Here is an 18,669-nt window from a genome sequence, read left to right as displayed (position 1 = left end):
GGGGACCCACACTGGAACAGGCTGTGCCTGAAGGACTGCAGCCCATGGGAAGGACCCATGGTGGAGCAGTTCATGAAGAACTGCAGCCTGTGGGAAGGACCCACATTGGAGAAGTTGGTGGAGGACTGCCTCCCGTGGGAGGGACCCCACGGTGGAGCAGGGGAAGAGTGAGGAGTCCTCCCCCTGAGAAGGAAGGAGCGGCAGAGACAACGTGTGATGAACTGACCACAACCCCCATTCCCCATCCCCCTGCACCGCTGGTGGGGAGGAGATAGAGAAAATCGGGAGTGAGTTGTGCCTGGGAAGAAGGGAGGGGTGGGGGAAAGGTGTTATAAGATTTGGTTTTATTTCTCATTATCCTACTCTGATTTGATTGGTAATAAAATTAAAATAATTTTCCCGAGTTCGGTCTGTTTTGCCTGTGATGGTAATTAGTGAGTGATCTCTCCCTGTCCTTATCTCGACCCACAAGCCTTTCATTATATTTTCTCTCCCCTGTCCAGCCAAGGAGGGGAGTGATAGAGTGGCTTTGGTGGGCACCAGGCATCCAGCCAGGGTCAGCGTACCAGTCTTAGAAAACGGGTAAACAATATATAACCAGCATGAACAAAATAATTGAAAGGAGCACTCAGGACCCTGAGGGGAGTATAATTTGCAAGGGCAGCAGTACTATACCCGCAATACCACATAAAGCCAAGATGACCTACATAACAGTATCACAAACACCAAGGCTGGTTTACTTAGCAGGAGACATGAGTGAAGAAAGACAGGTACAAAGGCGGCAAAAAAGAGGGTCAAGAAATGGTAAAAGGAATAATAGATGGTAGGATTTTCTAACAGTGACAGTGTAGATGCTGACAGACAGTAGTAAGTTGACCTGCAGACACTGGAGGGAAGCCATGTGGGCAACCTACCAGACTCTCCATCAGGTCCGTGTCTGAAAGACTCAGTGTGGGAGGGTAAGGCATGATATAGTTCTAATTTAATAGAATGAATAGAATTGTAACTTAGTGATATAAGCATATAATTAATAAATAGCATAGCCTTCTATATCAGTTATGTGCCACACCTGAATTTTAAAGGACTCTGAGACAACAGTCTTCCTGTGACAGATGCAGCTGGTCTGACTGGTGTTGCACTCCAGAAGTGCCCACTGTGAGGGAAGAGAGGATGCTCTGGCATAGCCCTGAAGCTATGAAGGTCAGTGCTAGTTAATTCAACCTCACTAAGAAACCTCCTGAAAGCTATCTGCTCTAGTTACATTGCAATATACCTCATTTGCATGAGAATGCTCACATAATATGAAGATCCAAAGTTTCCACTAGAAACAATAAGAAGTAAGAGAAAAAGAGATTAGGATTAAGCATCCTTCAGACTGTTGACACTTCACTTAAGAATACTGCCTGTTGTTCACTATATGTAGCCTTTTAAGGATGCATGTTCATCAAGAACAGACATTTATAAAAATGTTGCTGTTAGAGTCTTAAAAGCCATCTCCCATTCTGTCAATAACTGTCACTTCTTCACAAAGGTAAGATTTAAGATTGTGTGGCATGTTTCTTTAGCTTTGTGGATGTACTTTATGATCAAGAAAGACACCACATGCTGCTTCAATGACCTACTTATCCATATTGAATACATTCAGCATTTATTTGCAGTTACAGTTTAATGAATATTCATTGGTACCACAGGTATGGTACCATACTGAATCCATCACACTAACGTCTAGTCAGTATAACAAAATCAACCTCAAAATATCTGCAGCCCAAAACTATGGAAAATCATTTTTAATAGGATGTAACAAGAAGATAAAATATTTCTCTTCCTTAAGTAGGACCTGACTTTGGAAAGTGTGGAATTGACAGCTTGGGAGCAATTACAACCTTGGCCAAGAAAATTAAGAGAACAGAAAACATCAAACTTTGCAGAATCTGTTACAACTTATGCTATGTAGTTTGGTATGCAATGTTTCTATACTTATCAAGGAGGAGCCATGAACCCACCTCATGCCCAATATACTTTGATTTGAATGAAAAACAGTGTATTACATCATGTGCATCAAATGACCAGAACGTAGACAAATGACTGAGTGAATCTTTGCAATGACTAGCTACGTGCACATGCTTCAGTCTAGTCTAATGCACATGCAACCACATATTAGCAATCACTCATGTACCCAACAGGTACCGAGCAGGTACCTGGAAAAGCAGTAGGCAAGGACTAGGCCTCACGACAGAGCTACTCTGATGGGCCAGATCCAGCCTACAGCTGGATCCATCCAGGACAGCTATGTCACTGATGTACATTTGGAAAAAATGATGATGTAAAAAACCCACTGATGTAGATAAACATGATGATGTACATAGTGTATATAAAAACGCAGAATGATAAAGGACCCCTGCAGTATTTTCAGACATTGAAACCCTCAGCATCAATCCAGGAGCAAGGAAAAAAGGTTAATAAAAAAAGTAGAAAAAAGGTACCTCCATAGCTCACCTTGCCAGTGATGTTTGTAATCACACATACGTGACAGGGCAATCATCATGGCACAATAGAGTGGGAGAATTGCTGCACAAAGCCGCCAGCTCTTCCCCCGGCCACTTTCTGTGAAGCAGTGTAACTTTCCAGCTAAGTAGAAGGTGGTAAAGCCAAGGCCTGAAAATGCAACTGATAAAGAAAAACATAATTACAGTATTTTATCATTAACACTGTATAATACCATCCCTTAAGATCCTTTAAGATATGACAGCAGGATCCTTCTACTGCAGAGAAGTCATGGACTTTCTTTCTAGGGTGATGACAGGAGCTAAAGTAAGTTGAGAAGACCCATCTGCAAAAAATTGAGGGAGTTTCATAATTTGAAGGGTGATTCCTACGTAACCACATAAATGATGCTGTTATAACTTAGTATTTTAAAGGGATGTAGCAAATTGCCTAGGTAGAGAGTTTTCTTGTGTTTGCTTTGTTTTTTTTAATAAAGCAATCTTGATCTTACAAACTTTAAAAAACCACAGGTCTTTGGGGGTTGAATGGGAAAAGGTAGTCTCCCACAAGATCCATGATGTACGTATGTTCTCTACAGCAGTGGTCTCACCTATGCAGCAATGCAAGCAATCAGGCAAGTGAACACTGCAAAGCAAATTGACCTTCTCATAGATACTCAGCTTTCACATAATCTGACATGTCTGCAAATACTGTGGTACCTCTAGACATTCATCTTTCCAACAGCAACTGAGGTTTTTTTCCCTTTAGCAATTTACCTTTTTCCTCTGGGGGAGACAGTGGCTGTGGAAAGAATCCCTGACTTTATTTGCACATTAAATTAAACATTGAGGCAAATTTTTAACTCGAGTCACAAAAGCTCTTTCATGCTTAAACTTCGGCATGCCTTTCCTGATTTTAGACCTATTCTAAAATGTTAAGGTTTAAAGCAGAAAAGGATTCAGTCAGTTTGTACTGCAATTAAATTACATTTAAATGAGATTTTTAGGTTCCATTAACCTGTTTCTATACAACATGCACAACTGGCAGTGATGACAGAACTTGGGCACCAAGCTTCTCTACTGAACTTCTTCCCTCTTGCAGCTGTTCACCTTCCAGAGAAATACTGGCTGGATTTTTTTTTTAAATATGCATTTTAAATTTTTTTTTAAAAACCATTTGAACATTTTGTTGTTGTTATAGGAAAATTAGTGATGGGCTGAACAGGTAGCTCTGTGAAACACATCTTCTGTTTTCTCCACAAATGTCATACTCAATTTTGCTCCTGACTGCAGAGATCAAAATAGAACATGAGCACATAAACCACAGACAGCAAAATTATAAATATTTATCCAAGCATTTGAAATCCTTTTTCTTGACTACCTTTATACTTTTTGTCTTTGTGATATTTAAGCTCCTCTATAAGAGTTAATAAGTCACATTCACAATATGTAATTCTGTTCTGATTCTGCTATCAGTCAATTTAATGGTAAAACCACCATCAGTGCTGGGTCAGACATGCATCTTTTTTCTATTCTCCTGCTAGGGCTTTTCAAATGCCCTTCTCCTCATATTCCCAAACGCTAGATGTGATAATTACTTTGTGTTCTGTTGATAAATCTATGGGATGGTCAATTTTATCTGACAGTACAATGGAGTGGTTTCATAAGTTTATACTACACAGCTGTTTGAATGCAATTACTGAAGATTTGCATTTCATCTTCAGACACACAAATAAATCACTTCTTTAGACTGGCTGTGGCGGGGCAAGACAGAATGCTGATTAGTCATCAAACCACAGAAGTAGTTCTTCACAGGATCTGCCACATTTCCAGAAGGAGGTGCTCATGAATGAATATGGAAGTTCAGCAGGATCTATACTTGCACTGGACACAAAGGCAGATTTTACCTTAGATGGTTGATGTGTTCCTCTAAACTAAAGGTCAGGAAGAAAAGAGACTCACAAACACTCCTCCAGGGGAACTTACACCTAATGTAAGATGGAAGAGTAATATAATGATGCTCTAGCTTGTGGCTATGAAACTAATATTCTGCAGAGCAGCTTTAAATTGCAATATTCTAAGATTGACTTCCCTTACCCTGGAGCGTGCACACCCAGAAAGAGCTGCTTGACCCAACAGTCCCAGTGTGTGCAGAGTCAGCAGCAAAGAACATGAAATTAATAGCAAAACGCTCCGGGATGTGGGAGTATCCATTGTAAAAATAATTATATATTCTAAGACAACTCAATTGCTGTGCATTCCATGTAGGCAACTTTGCTTGACAGCTATATTTTGAAGATGTTGTCAATCAATAACATTGAGAAAAACAATTCACTCTTCAAGAATCCTGGGCCTGTAGATGATATTTACACTGAAGAATTGGTCAATCAGTAGAATATATCTGAGCATTTTTTTCTGCACCAGCTAGAGTCAACATCTCACTGTGTCACAACAAAAATGCAAACACACACATACATGCATCACATGCCCTAACATACGACATACTGTCTAATGTTACAATAAAAATTATCATTCCCTGTAAGATGACAGATTCCAAAGAATCAGCAAATACGTCTGCTAAGTTGGTTTCTTCCCAGATCATAAGAAATTAATAATCTGTTTATATAAAGAAGGCAAGAGCAACATAAAATACTAACCAGCTCTCTTTGGAGACATTGACACAAATGAAAATAAGAAAATCAGTCTGATTTAGTTTAAAATAATGTTAACTCAAGACAGATATTGATGCAAACTCCAGACACAAATATTTAATTGGTTTTAAGTGTTGGAAGAGAAGAAAGGAATGAATCAAACACACAGTAGAAAGAAATGAGATATTTTTAACTATTGGTGTAGCTAACTCAAATTGAAGTCCTGATGCTAAAAGTTGCTGAACACAGGAAAACCTCTCCTGAGACAAGCCACATGTTCTCTCAGGGCTTGATAGAATGTGGTAGGTTTTATGAACATATTGAAAGACAGAAAATGGAATATTTGCATTGTAGCAGCTTTGAAAGGTCTCAGCTGAGACAAGATTACCATTATTCTAAGTGCTATGTAAACACACAGAGAGGACACTGTCCCACAAAGATTAGCAACTGAAGATACAAAGGCAAAGGACACAAGGTGAAGTGCAGAGAGCGGCAGGGATTTGCTCAGTCACGAATGAAACCTGGCTCCTGGAGACCCAGGGTCTATACCCTAGCTCAGGCTTGTGCTGCCTCACTCTTCTCCCTCTGCCTTCTGAAAGTTGTTATTGAACTGTTCTCTTTAAATAAGGCAGCTATGGTTTCTTAAGAAATTAACAGAGATGAAGGGAATTTTGGAATGAAAAGGGAAAATTTAAGTCTTACAGGCATAGCTACTATAAGCTAACTTAAAGGGGATAAAAGACTTGAAATGAGAGGAAAACACATTAAGCAATATTTTATTTGTCCCCTTATTGTTTAATTGCATTTCCTGATCTGCTGATAGCATCAGATAATTGGTTTAGGGCCAACGGGACTATGTAAACATCAGTAAAGATCCTGGATTTGCAAATCTTTGGACCTTTCAGAAGAGATTCTGAGGGGAGTTGAGATTCATAGTGCATGTTACTCATGTTTTGAGTTTCTTTAGAGGAATCCCTGGAATTCATGTGTATTATGGTTTTGCTCTATTTATATGGTTTTATTTCAAACTATTGTCTACAAAGAATCTTTAATAATGCATATGCACTCTCCAGATAATACTAACAGTACCTAGATAGTCTCTCAGTCATGAATAAACATTAGTTTGTGAAAAATTAAATCAATTTCCATTCCTTTTTATACCTGCTCTAGCTGTTTCACTTTTTCATAATGTAGACCTACTGGTTATGTAGATCTGCCAGTCAAAGGTGTCTAACTGATTTTGTTTCCAACATGGCTATAAACCATTCAGAGACTGTACTGCAAGTTCTATCATACAATCCAAGCCAGCAGGGCAGTAAAGAGCAAGCACGTTGTCTCTCTCTGTACATCAAAATGAATCCCCTGTTCCCACTCTCAGAATGAAACTTTTAAATACCAGTTCCACATAGGATCGATCAACTTGAAGTCACCACTCTAAGTTGGTCCAGTTCATAAAGTGTACTGGGGTTCTCTGCAGATAACACTGCCTGTTTTACTTGCTGCATAAGGGCTATTCAAAAGTTCACAGAGTTGGCAGACAGAAAGGACCAACTGTTCTTTTTGTCTGACCTCCTATATATCACACCACTAAGAATGATCCAGTTAGCACCAAAATATGAGTTTGGATAAAGCATAATTTTCAGACAAATAATCTAAAGATAGAGGAGGAGAATCATCTCAGAGCCAAGAGGACTTGTAACACCAACCACCTGGTGAAGTTCTTACTGACAAAACCATGATCAAATTGTAAACCACCATCATCATGGGCCATCTTCATCTGAGGATCCAATTCGGTAAAACATAACAGAAAGAGAAATATAAACAATGCTATATAGGCAAAAAATTAGTAAGGCTCTGTCCTGGTTTCAGCTGGAATAAAGTTCGTTTTCTTCCTAGGAGCTGCTATAGTGCTGTGTTTTGGATTTAGGATGAGAATAACATTGACAACACTGTTCTAGTTGTTGCTAAGCAGTGTTAATAGTAAGTCAAGGACTTTTCAGCTTTTCATACTGCCCTGCCAGCGAGGAGGCTGGGGGGCACAAGAAGCTGGGAGGGGACGCAGCCAGGACAGCTGACCCAAATGAGACAAAGGTATTTGCCATACCATATGACATCATGCCCACTAAACAAATTGGGGAAGTTGGCCAGGGGACAGGGCAGCTCAGGGATTTGCTGGGCACCAGTCAGTGGGTGGTGAGCAATTTTATTGTGCATCACTTGTTTTGTATATTCTATTATTATTATTACTATTTTCCTTTCTTTTTCTGTCCTATTAAACTGTCTTTATCTCAACCCACAAGTTTTACTTTTTTTTTTTTTCCCCCCCGATTCTCTCCCCCTCCCCACTGGTAGGGAGGGAATGAGCGAGCAGCTGCATGGTACTTAGTTGCTGGCTGGGGTGAAACCACGACAGGCTCTCCAACAGCCTTCCTACAAAAAGTGCTGCTCCCGCCTCACAATAATCAGAACAGGTACATGCAGAATTGATACAAACACTCTTAAAAGCACCTATTGAAGCAGAAGCGAAAGGAAGTATCTGGGTGTGTTTATTTACTCTTACAGCAATGACACAAGCAAAATACTTCATAGAAAAAAAATGAAAACCTGGCACGCCTTCTGCCCAAGGAGTTCATGTACTAAGCCTTCATCCTGCAGTTGGATCAAAGGGTGCAGAACCTTGCCACCATGGAATATCTTGAAGGGAAAAATGGCACTCTGTAAAGTACCAGGTCCAAGACTTGCAGACCTGATGAAAGAGCAACCAGTAGAGGGTAAAAAAATGGAAGAGTCAACCCCCTCCCCAATTGAATAGGTTTTTAGAACTAACTGGATAGCTGTAGACTTCTGTGTGAAGACAAGAAAGTGTTGTTTTGACCTTTATATCCTTTACATCCTAGTGGTTTATGAATTACCAACTTAAGACAGAGCCTTTCACCTTGTTTTATGTAGCTGGTGTATCTGGAACTGCTATCGGAAGGTGCATTTTAAAACTATACCACAGTGGTACTTGAAGCATGTCAAAAACCAGCTTCTTCTTGGGCATTACCATTACTGCAATACATAAAACTACATTAGACTCAATCTTTCAGTTTGTTTCTATCATTTTCTTTAAAAGAAAAAAAAACACCAAAAATGTTCACAGAAGAAATAAGGAGGATGATAGCATCTGGAGACACTGCAGAGCCCATCCTGACATCTGATTCTGATTCTCTCCAGACAGGGGATCTAGGTGAGTTTAAAAACCTATCTGTATGGACCAAACTGATTACCAAGTTGAAATGCATAAAGTGAGAAACTGTGAACAAGAATCTGATCTAAAGCACCCCAAATAAATTATTCATTAAAAATGTAATTGCTTTTGTGGGTGTTTTCTGGAAATTAAACTACCCCATGAGGATCTTTAGCTTCTCAAGTTTTAATGGATGCTTTGCTAAGCACACAATACATGTCTTCTTTATGCTAAGCAGTTTTTGAGCTGAAAAAAAATCCTCAACTTATTTAAGTGGCAACAAATTATGAAACTGCAAAACAACCATTCAAACGACCTATGTAACAATCAGAGAAAGTGATACATCTCTTTGTCTGTAATGCTTTATACTTGCAGTGATTACTGTATATTTTCCAAATGCAAACACCTATTATTCATCACTGGAATTGCACAGCAGCCTACTGCAATTTTAGCTAAGGCTACTGGTGAATGTTTTCAGTTTCACACTGTTCAACAACTGAAATATTTATCTTTCCTGAAGGAAAAAGTATGATACCAAATGGCTGCATAAATTTTAATGTTGAAATTCAATTCAAAGAGGATTTTATAGAAGTACAATTCCCAGAGAACATTTGGAGCTTATTATCACAGGCAAAATATTTTTATTTTTTTTTTCCAAGTGGGACAGTCAATCACCTTCCCTTTGGCTTAGCTTTATTAATTTCTTTTCACAAAGAAAGACAGCTTAGCAGAAGCAACATGAAAAGCACATCACAAATACAAATGTATGCAGGGACTTGGGAAACAAGGAGGAGATATTGGAGACAGAGACATGTTAGAACAAAAATAGACCTATATTATCTTAAAAGCAAGTAACTAGAGTATTAGTCATCAGGTTGTTTTTGCAGGACTGTCACAGTGAATTCTTGTGAATCTTTTTTGGTTTTTTTCTGACTTATTTTCATGTACCTTTCAAGATATCTCATTACACCTGAAATATCTAAAGTGGTCTCAGGGTGCATCTCATTGCTACCAAAAAATGAGAACTAAGTTCTGATTTGTTCAGTTAATGATGCCATTTATAAGAAGTCCTAAAAGTGAACCTGTTCCATAGCCTGCTTTGCCATTCTGTTGACAGAAACCTTGAACAAATCCCCTCTGTTTGAGAACACAGTAAAGACAAGCCTAAAAGGGCTCAGATTCTGGAATTACTTTGAAGAGAAGGGGTCAGCACTCATGCACTAATCAAAGCAGCCTTAGCATTAATATAAGCTACAAAAGACTGTCTTGTAAACTCAGCCCTAATCATACAACTGTATCAGACTAGAAAGACATCCTTCTCTGCAAGGTATGTTTTACTCTTTACTCACTGCCAAGATCTCTATGTTTCTCAGTTACACTTGGTGAAATTAGGTCCAACTAACGAACTTGGATCAGATTGAAACCTAGGACAGAATGACATCAGGATGCAACTGGTCCTTGAACACACCCATGATGGTGCTGCTCTAGTGTGGTGCCTGGCTAATGCACTCTTCTCCTTACAGGCATCAGGAATACCAAGCGTTGACTGAATTTTTTTTTGTTAGGTCAGATGTGCATCCCTTTATGAAAGAAAGTCCTGATACCATATCTCTAGTTTCTTGAGAAAAAATTTTTAAAACTGAGATAAGAATTGCCAGGTTAATTCAAACAGGTCAGTACCAATTAAACAGCTACCAGCTTGTTAATTATCAATAACCAGAGAATAAATTGCTCTTTCTGCTAGACCTTAGCATAACTACAGTATCTAGCCACAAGCTTTAGATCATCAGCTCTCCAACTCCCATACAAATTCTTGTCACTGCGGGATTCATGAGGTATCTAACTACAAATAATCCGTCAAGAGCAATTTTTTCTTTCCAGTTCAACACTGGAATATACCAAGTCCCACACACTGGCTCAGGGTAACTTCTTGCTTCCTGCTTTGCCATACATATGCCATCTGTAGTACCCTTGATATTGGATCATGTCCTGCTCAACTACTTGTCCTTCCATTCACCATGCCAAGTATCAGTCTTTCAGGGATGTGCATTTAATTTAAAATTTGTTTGAAGCGAATTGGCACAAGCGTATAGATTAGCATGTAAAATACAGTTAAAAGACATCAATAGCACCTTGACGGACAGGAACTTTTTACAGTGGAGCATCAGAACGCTTCTGTCAAACACAAGACACAGCATGGTAGGCAGTGTCAAGGAGTTTGATGGATTATATCAGTGTTAGTCCTGCCTGCAAATAATCCCCCTATATACATCAAAAGGAAACTAGGGAAACCCCAAGACTATGCACAGCCAGAGCAGTAAGGGCTATATAGAAGATCTCTGCTTCTCTTTTCATGCTGTGAGACCCAGCAGGAATAGGAAAATGTTATGTATTCCTGCTACACTGCAAAGTGCAAAGCAATGAAGCCTGATCTATCCACCACTTGCAAGGGGAACTTATCACTGGGGGGTTTATGTAAAGAAGTAGTTTTGGGGGAAAAAAGGCAAGCAATCTAAGCCTTCTTCAACCACACTTTAAGTAGCACAGCTACATTATCCAGTCACTGAATTCAGTGCTGGGCTCCAAACTTGTAAATAACTCTCTTGAGAGAATCAGGGTCTGGAAACTGAGTATCTTCATTTCCAATTCAGTCTAGATCCTCTGAAGATAGCAAAAATAAAGTTGCTGCCCATTCTGGAGTACACAGTAGTACACTGGGATTAATCTCTTTAATCATGCAGAGAAAAGGAGAAAATATATTACCATATACTACCACAGAAAAAATAATGTTATTGTGTTAAATGCTACAGTGTAAAAGACAATGCATAGAACATGTTTGCTAGGTAGAATAAATACCAATGAGGAACCACGGTTTTACACTGACGTATGATATCATGTATTAAAACCCCACATTTTTTTTTAAATTCAGGAAAAACAGAAAGTCTTTTGGAAGTAAACTTGAGACATATACATAATCTGAACCTCAAACAGACTAGCAAGAGTAGATTTATTATTAGAGCTGGAAAACTAAACTAAACAGTTCATCTCACAAGCCCCTCATGAATTCAAACAGCCTTTGCTATTGAGTACTGAGAGGTAAATATGTCAGAGATGAGGTAAAAGCATTAAACACAACCATTCCTGAGAATACTTACAGTTTGAATTAAGAAGCCAATAAACCCCACAGGAGATTTTATTTTTTTCCCTGCATATCCAAGAAATCCATTCCTTATTTCCCTGGATTCTTCTTTAAAAGGATGAAATATTTCAGAGAGACACTGCCATACAGCTGTTAATTAAGAGATTTATCTTGAAAATAGGGAGTAGCAGCAATTACTGCCAAAAACCTGTGGCTTGTAGCTCATCTGTTACTTAAAATGTTCACTTTCAACTGAAGGAAATATGATTATCCTCCATGAAATTACTAGCTAAAGATAATTAACAGTTCAAATTTAGATACCCAACTATAATTACATGTACTGCAGTAATATTTTATATAAATTATCACAGGATAGCAAACAATTCTATTGAAATTCAATGATTTCTTCACTCTGAAGCACATAAATCATTTTAATTTTTCAAACAAATGAATGGCTTTTAAAATGTAAAAATCTTTTCATTTTTACAACTGACTAATTTCAATTACTTAGTGAAAAGGGGGAGGAGGAGCTAGCTGTCCTTTCGCTCTAAAGACATAATATTTACCAGTCTCCTTTTTTCTTTTTAGTGACACAGCAAGACATACCACAAATACTACATTCATTTAATTAGTGCTTCATCAAGCAAATCTGCTGCAAGCATGAACTGCATAAGCAGCTTTGATATCATCAGAGAAGGCAACTCCTCGGGCATAATACAACGGCAATGCACTATACAGTGACAAACACCACTGAGTGGAACAGTTAATTGTGGAGATAAAGAGAAAATAAAATATTAACCAACCAGCCAGTCAACAGCAAAGGTGCTATTTCTTTTCACAACTGTTGTAGTATTCTTTACCTGTCTAAGATGACAACTCACACCAAGGAGACTTCTAGTCTGACTGTCAGAGACTTTATAACTGTTATAGAGAAGGAAAAAAACCAAGAGATTTCTCTCTTTTCCCCCCCAAACCAAGGAGTGGACTGGACAGAAAACTAATTTAGGAGTAATCTTGAGAACACTTTCTGCCAAAATAAGCAGAGTTTAGCTAGGAGGAATGGGACACATCCCAACAAATGCAGACACTGGTATGTGAACCAGTTATCGAGACTATAATTGCTAAACCAGCATTTCCCAGGTATGCCATACAACATTTTTTGGCAACAGAATCAAGGCCAGACCCATAAATAGGCGCATCCAAATTATACTCTTGCTCCTCGTACTTAACTTGTACTCATTACCTATCCTACTGCAAGAGACATTCTCTGGATAGTGATACTCTCTTTTTCATTCAGGCTGTAGCCTCCTTGCCATACTAAACAATACCAGAAAGTGATATACTATTCTATTGCTTGATAATATAAATATCTTTTAACCCTTACCTTTAAGCTTTTTTGTTACTTAAAGCAACTAGTAGTTCCATTTTTCTAGACAGGTCTTTGCTGTGTTCACACAAACTTACTGATTTCAAGCAAGTAATGAAGGAAGACAGCCAGAGTAGGGAAGACAGAGCAGAACAGAGCAGGTAAGAGAATATTTTCAGTTAGAAGGGACCACAATGATCATCTAGTCCAACTGCCTGACCACTTCAGGGCTGACCAAACGTTAAAGCATGTTATTAAGGGCATTGTCCAAATGCCTTTTAAACACTGACAGGCTTGGGGCATCGACCACCTCTCTAGGAAGCCTGTTCCAGTGTCTGACCACCTTCTTGGTAAAGAAATGCTACCTCATGTCCAGTCTAAACCTCCCCTGGTGCAGCTTTGAACCATTCCCACGTGTCCTATCACTGGATACCAGGCAGAAGAGATCAGCAAAGAAGACAGGCTAATCCAATGAAGAATAAAATAGCTAATCATATGATAGAGAACTTCTGGCATCACTGAGCACCTTTCACCAGTTCAAATCATGTTTAGCCTCAAGTGTCTGTGGAAATGCTATGGTATCAAAAACATCTGGTCAACCATTCTGATTTCTATTTTCTGATTAATTCCCTCAGTAAAATCATCCATAGGTTTTTTCCTCCCCCCTCTTCTCCCCCGCAAGTGGATTTTTTTAAAAAAGATCTCCTATGCTATTATCCACTGGCAGCTTCACTCAAGAGTCCAACTTACATTGCCTTCCAACGTGGTCAGAAACTTCCAACATTATGATTCTCCAAAAGTTTCTGATTGTTTAAACAGAATGTAGCAACCCCAGACAGAGACTTCTAAACCCACTGTCTTAGTTCAGATTGAGACAAGCAAAAACTAAAAGTCTCAAGAAAAAATCTCCACAGAAATCACTTGACTGCAACAAAGCAGTATTAGTTTTAAAAATATTTTGCATAAACATTTTTTGCGTAGGTTTCGTTAGATAAACACCGACTTCATTATTTGCTCAGTCCTCTGCAGAAGGAAGGAAAGAAAAATTACCTACTTACTTATCTGTAATAGCTGGTGCTTTCTATGTAGAACTGACAGTAATAGCAAAATCCAAACAAGGCTTTCTGCAGATGTTCTGTACTTTTCTCTTTCTGGCATAAATAATATGCTTGATTTCCTGCATTTATCTCATAGCTTTTATCTCAAGAGACTTTTAATATCCCCTTGTTTTCAAGAGACCTAAATTAATTTTTTCAGAAATCTTTATGACTGAGATTTCTGCAATTTGATAAATCAGTCAGCCACCTCTAAAGAAAGGTGCCTAGCATTTTAACTTCATAATTCAATTTCAAGGTTTTTATTGATTTATTTTTCTTTTGCTTACAGCAGAATTGTTGCTGATACTCTTTGTTGAAATAATTCTGGATTGACTCAGGGTTATTTGCATTACAAGAACGTGTACTTATGTGAGTCAGCTCTATCACCCTTGCTGCTCAAAAGGGTTTTGAGTCAACCAGGAGCATCTGGAGACTGATCACGACTGGCTCTTGGAGACTGGAAAACGCACACCTCAATTCATAAAGGTGACCACCCTGTAGACAGATTTAAAATCCCCATGAAAACAGAATGGTTGATTTTACTTCCAAGTAGCTCTAGTTTAGGCAGAACACTCTCATACATATTCTGGTTTATTCTTATCGTGGGCTCAAAGACCACACCATGATGTGAAACACAGTGCTACAGGAGGGGACTGTCATAACACTATCTTCAACAGCATTTGCCTGATCAGAATGAAAATGCTGCCACAGAAAGTCTTCCCCTTAGTCCCTACAGATGTAGAAAACTACCCTATCAAGATTAAGAGCAAAGACTGCTTCTAGCAGTCATTCCTGATCAAAATGTTTCACAGCTGATGGGACTGGGGGCAAATTCACACATAAATATCAGCTTCTAGAAACATGAATTCTGACTAGACCCATGATTCTCTATTCTCCTCTTTCAAGAGGAGGATGAAGGGATATCCTTCACAAGGCCAAGGTTTGACCTGAAATTAAAGTTAGAAGAGAGCAAAGAAACATATTTATGCAGTGAATACAATGAACATGCAACCAAACCATGGTTTTGTTTGGGCTATTTACCCACTTCTCATATACAGTGCAGTAGCCAACCTTCTCTTACCTCCCAAGTGTTGCCTAAAACAGCCCACTGTTGGGCTTACCTACCTTAAAGAAAACTCCACGCTGAAGGATATATTACTAAGGAAGAGCTAACACCACATCTGATTTAGAAGCATCTCTACATTTGCTTTGTTCTTACACAGAAATGCTACACAAAACCATACCAAATGGATTTCAGAGCGTGATGTCAGCACTATGCTGCAATGGCAATTTCAAGGAATCTCAATATTTGACAGTGCTGTAATGAGACTTCTTCCTTAAAGATGGTCAGAAATTGATGTGCCAGCCTCCTCTGTCAGAGATGAGTTGATAGCCATCCATTTTCAAATTAGTCTTGAGCTTTCTGACCCATTTCGCTCCAGAGAAGAGCTGTCACTGCAGTTCACAGATGAAAATTGATCTTTAGATCTCTAGTGTAACTCAAAGTCCTTTTAACTGAAAAGGTCAGTCAGAAGAACAATGGTCTTAGCTTTACATACAGCTAAAGTCTACAACACCACAACAAAGTCTTTTACAGGCTGTGAAATCAAGCATATATCTTAACCTTAGCTTACAAATTTTACCTGAAAAGTTGAAGTTAGGCAGAAGAAAAGGGAGAATTAGACTGAAAGGTAATTAAGCTTCTTCCCTACAAAGATGAAAGCAAACTGAACAGCTATAATAACCAAGAAACAGCAGTAGCTGCTGGGAAAACTGGTTTACTGAAGCTAAGCTCAGAGATTTATTCATACCAGCTCACTTTTTAACTCCAGCTCTCTAGCACTTGAGGAAGAACCATGTTGACTCAGAGTCATTCATTCTATTCCTCATTAATGACCCAGGATTCAAGATAATTCCATGTTTTTGCTTACTCTCCTCTGAAGTCTCACTTCACTCTTGAGTTCCCTGGATGATCTGGTCTCCAGATTAGGAAAAGCAAAAACAAACAAAAAACCACCCCCACACACACACCTCTCTGGTATCCTATGTAAATCACAAATTACAGTGGACTGCAAGTCAGCAAATCACAGTCCTGAGATCAAGAAAGCAACAGGCTTATCTGGTACAATTTCTGATTTTTTATGCAGTCCTTGGTATTGCTAAATAACATGTTACCATGAAGAATCACATTACTTTCGGCTTTTCTTCAAGAAGGTCTGCTGAATTTTGCTACATAGCAGAGAGACGTAACACCTCACGCTTCATTTCTTTTAGTCATTTTACTGAAAAAGGCTGGGTGCTGGTGAGAAGCAAAGAGCTCTTACACAGCTTGGAAGCAAGCCTACTGTTTGCAGAGAAACTGATGGAAGGATAAGGACCTTTCCTTTCACTTTAAGATTTTTTATATTCTCAGACAGATAAGTGGTAAGCGTTGACAAAGACGAATAGCATACCTGCATGGCTATATCTTTTCATAAAGAAAATAGGCAGATAAATAGCCACCTTGTTTATCCCAATAATATGCATTATAGCTGCTTGATAAACTGGCACCTGAGCCATTTTATACTCAAACTCTTGATAGCTTGTGGAAGTTAAGTGTTGGTTCTTCCTAGAAAAAGAGTAGAGCACGGACCTTCAGCATTCACCTTCTCTATTCTGGATAAGGGAATTATCTCCTGAGTATTGCTTCTGAAGTTGGGTATACTGCCATTCCTGGACAAGATGGGATGCTCTGTAAAGGATGAGGTTGGTGATGCACATGGTCATTTCCGCTACTGCCACCTGCATTCAATGACAATCATCAAATCCAAATACTGACAGTAATATTAGCTTTCCAGTAGAGACTCCTTCATTCTGTGAGAAGCCTTACTAAAGAGCAGTCCTAAGAAGCTAACATAGAAACTCCACTTCTGGGAAGTATGTCAGTGCCAGAGGGTAAGGCATGCATGTTCCTCATATCTCTAGGATGTGGGGGCTGACCTTGTTCACAAAGGAAGGAATGCTAATGCAGTAAAAAAAAGTCAGCTGGGATTCCTCTCTCCTTATTCGAAGATAGGGCTGGGAGACCTCTGCAGAAGAATTTTTCTTACATATTTTTAAGCTTGTTACAACAGATTGAGCAATTCCTACTGCCATTCATAAGTAGCTAGATTCCATTAAAGTAGGAAATTACTATTCAGGACTGGTCTGAAGATGTAATCTCATTTATTATGCCAACAGAAATGGGCAACCAATTACTTTTTTCCTAGTGCTGTTCATACTTCCTTTCTTAGAGACACTGTTCCTTCTCCCAACAAATAAGCATAGATGAGCTCATATCCAGTACTCTTATAATGTGCATATCCTACTTTTAATATAAACACAATCTATAATGTGTAACATGCTACACTGGCAATGTTTTCTTAACACTATGTTAAAGTGCACAGTAGGCAAGATCCCAATTCCTTGGTCACTGCTCCCATTAACACTGTTTGCTGATGACTTCTTTGATGTAGTAATGATGACTACTAATAGGTTAGAATTCTCCAGACAATTCAGTCCTGGCATTGATTTTGATCAGAGCAAAATTATGCTCTATGTTGGAAATGGATGTTTACCTTGATTTGCGATGAATTTATACCTGTGAAGGCTCATCCTGAATAATGAAACTGTGAAAAATCAGTTCTTCATGATGCTACAACCAGCTACAACCTTGCAAATCTGGCCACTGTAAACGCCGGTTACATTAGCAGTGATGTATCATTACCTACGTCTTGTTTGTATAAAAAGTGCAATTTATTAAAAATACACAGTGAAAGGAACTGCTTCTTTGAAAAACATGAATTCCTTATAAAAATGGGATCAACCAATACATAAAGTTGAGTGTTTACATATTATTTACCACCTTGTCTATGAAGAGACTGCGAGGGAAGTGTAAACTATAGCTTGAAAGGCAGAGAAATAATTTTTTTCTTCACTTCTAAAAGGCCATTATTCTCTCAAACATATCAAGACACCTTCATTCATCAAGGAGGTAATTAAAAAACATATGACATAACAACCACTGTTATTATCCCCACAACCAAACACTCTGATTATATGCTTCATTTCAGATTTCTGATTAAATTCTCTGATTTCTTCAGCTGTATTCAACAGTAATTGCTACAACTCTCTTTCAGCCAATCTAATACAAAGAAGAAAAAAAATAAAAACAAAAAGACCACACACAAGAAATAAAAGCTCTTATACAGCACTATGTTAACATTCACTCTGGAAGCTGTACAAATCAAATTGAGATGTTACCACAAATTAATTTCTTCAAAATTTGATTGTTCCTTGCAAAAAGGAACCTCTGGAATCAATAAAGTTTTCTATTAAAAAAAAAAAAAAAAAGAAAATCAACAGCACAATTTAGCCCAAAGTCAACTTTTCAAACTAATTTAAGTAACTAAATTGCAGCTACAAAAATAAAATCACATAAGTATTTTATTTATTTTGCTGCTAGTACAGCACTTTTATACATAAAATTTTTTTTTATTGATTTTATTCTCACGTATATATCCAATCCAACATGAAATTGTAAGTTTAATTATCTCTGCAGCCACTGTGTTATTAAATTGAATAATTTTCATCAAGTTTGTTTTTCAGTCAGTTGAAGTGAAATCCACTAGCATCAACTGGGATCTTTCTACCTGGGATCAATAGCCAACATGAATCTCCTGAAGT

The 18,669-nt window shown here is 38.3% G+C and overlaps 1 protein-coding gene across 1 annotated transcript in view; it reads right to left on the bottom strand.

Moving 5' to 3' along the window:
- The window catches only part of PLPP4 (phospholipid phosphatase 4), a 66,256-nt gene that overhangs the window by 7,185 nt on the left and 40,402 nt on the right, over positions 1 to 18,669 (bottom strand). The window contains exon 6 of the mRNA XM_075026517.1: positions 2,497 to 2,667. Within this exon, the coding sequence (XP_074882618.1) occupies positions 2,497 to 2,667 (171 nt within the window). The remainder of the gene's footprint in view (positions 1 to 2,496; positions 2,668 to 18,669) is intronic.

Source organism: Buteo buteo, chromosome 4 (genome assembly GCF_964188355.1).
Source record: "Buteo buteo chromosome 4, bButBut1.hap1.1, whole genome shotgun sequence".
Lineage (NCBI taxonomy): Eukaryota > Metazoa > Chordata > Aves > Accipitriformes > Accipitridae > Buteo > Buteo buteo.
This window is presented reverse-complemented; position numbering and strand designations above follow the sequence as displayed.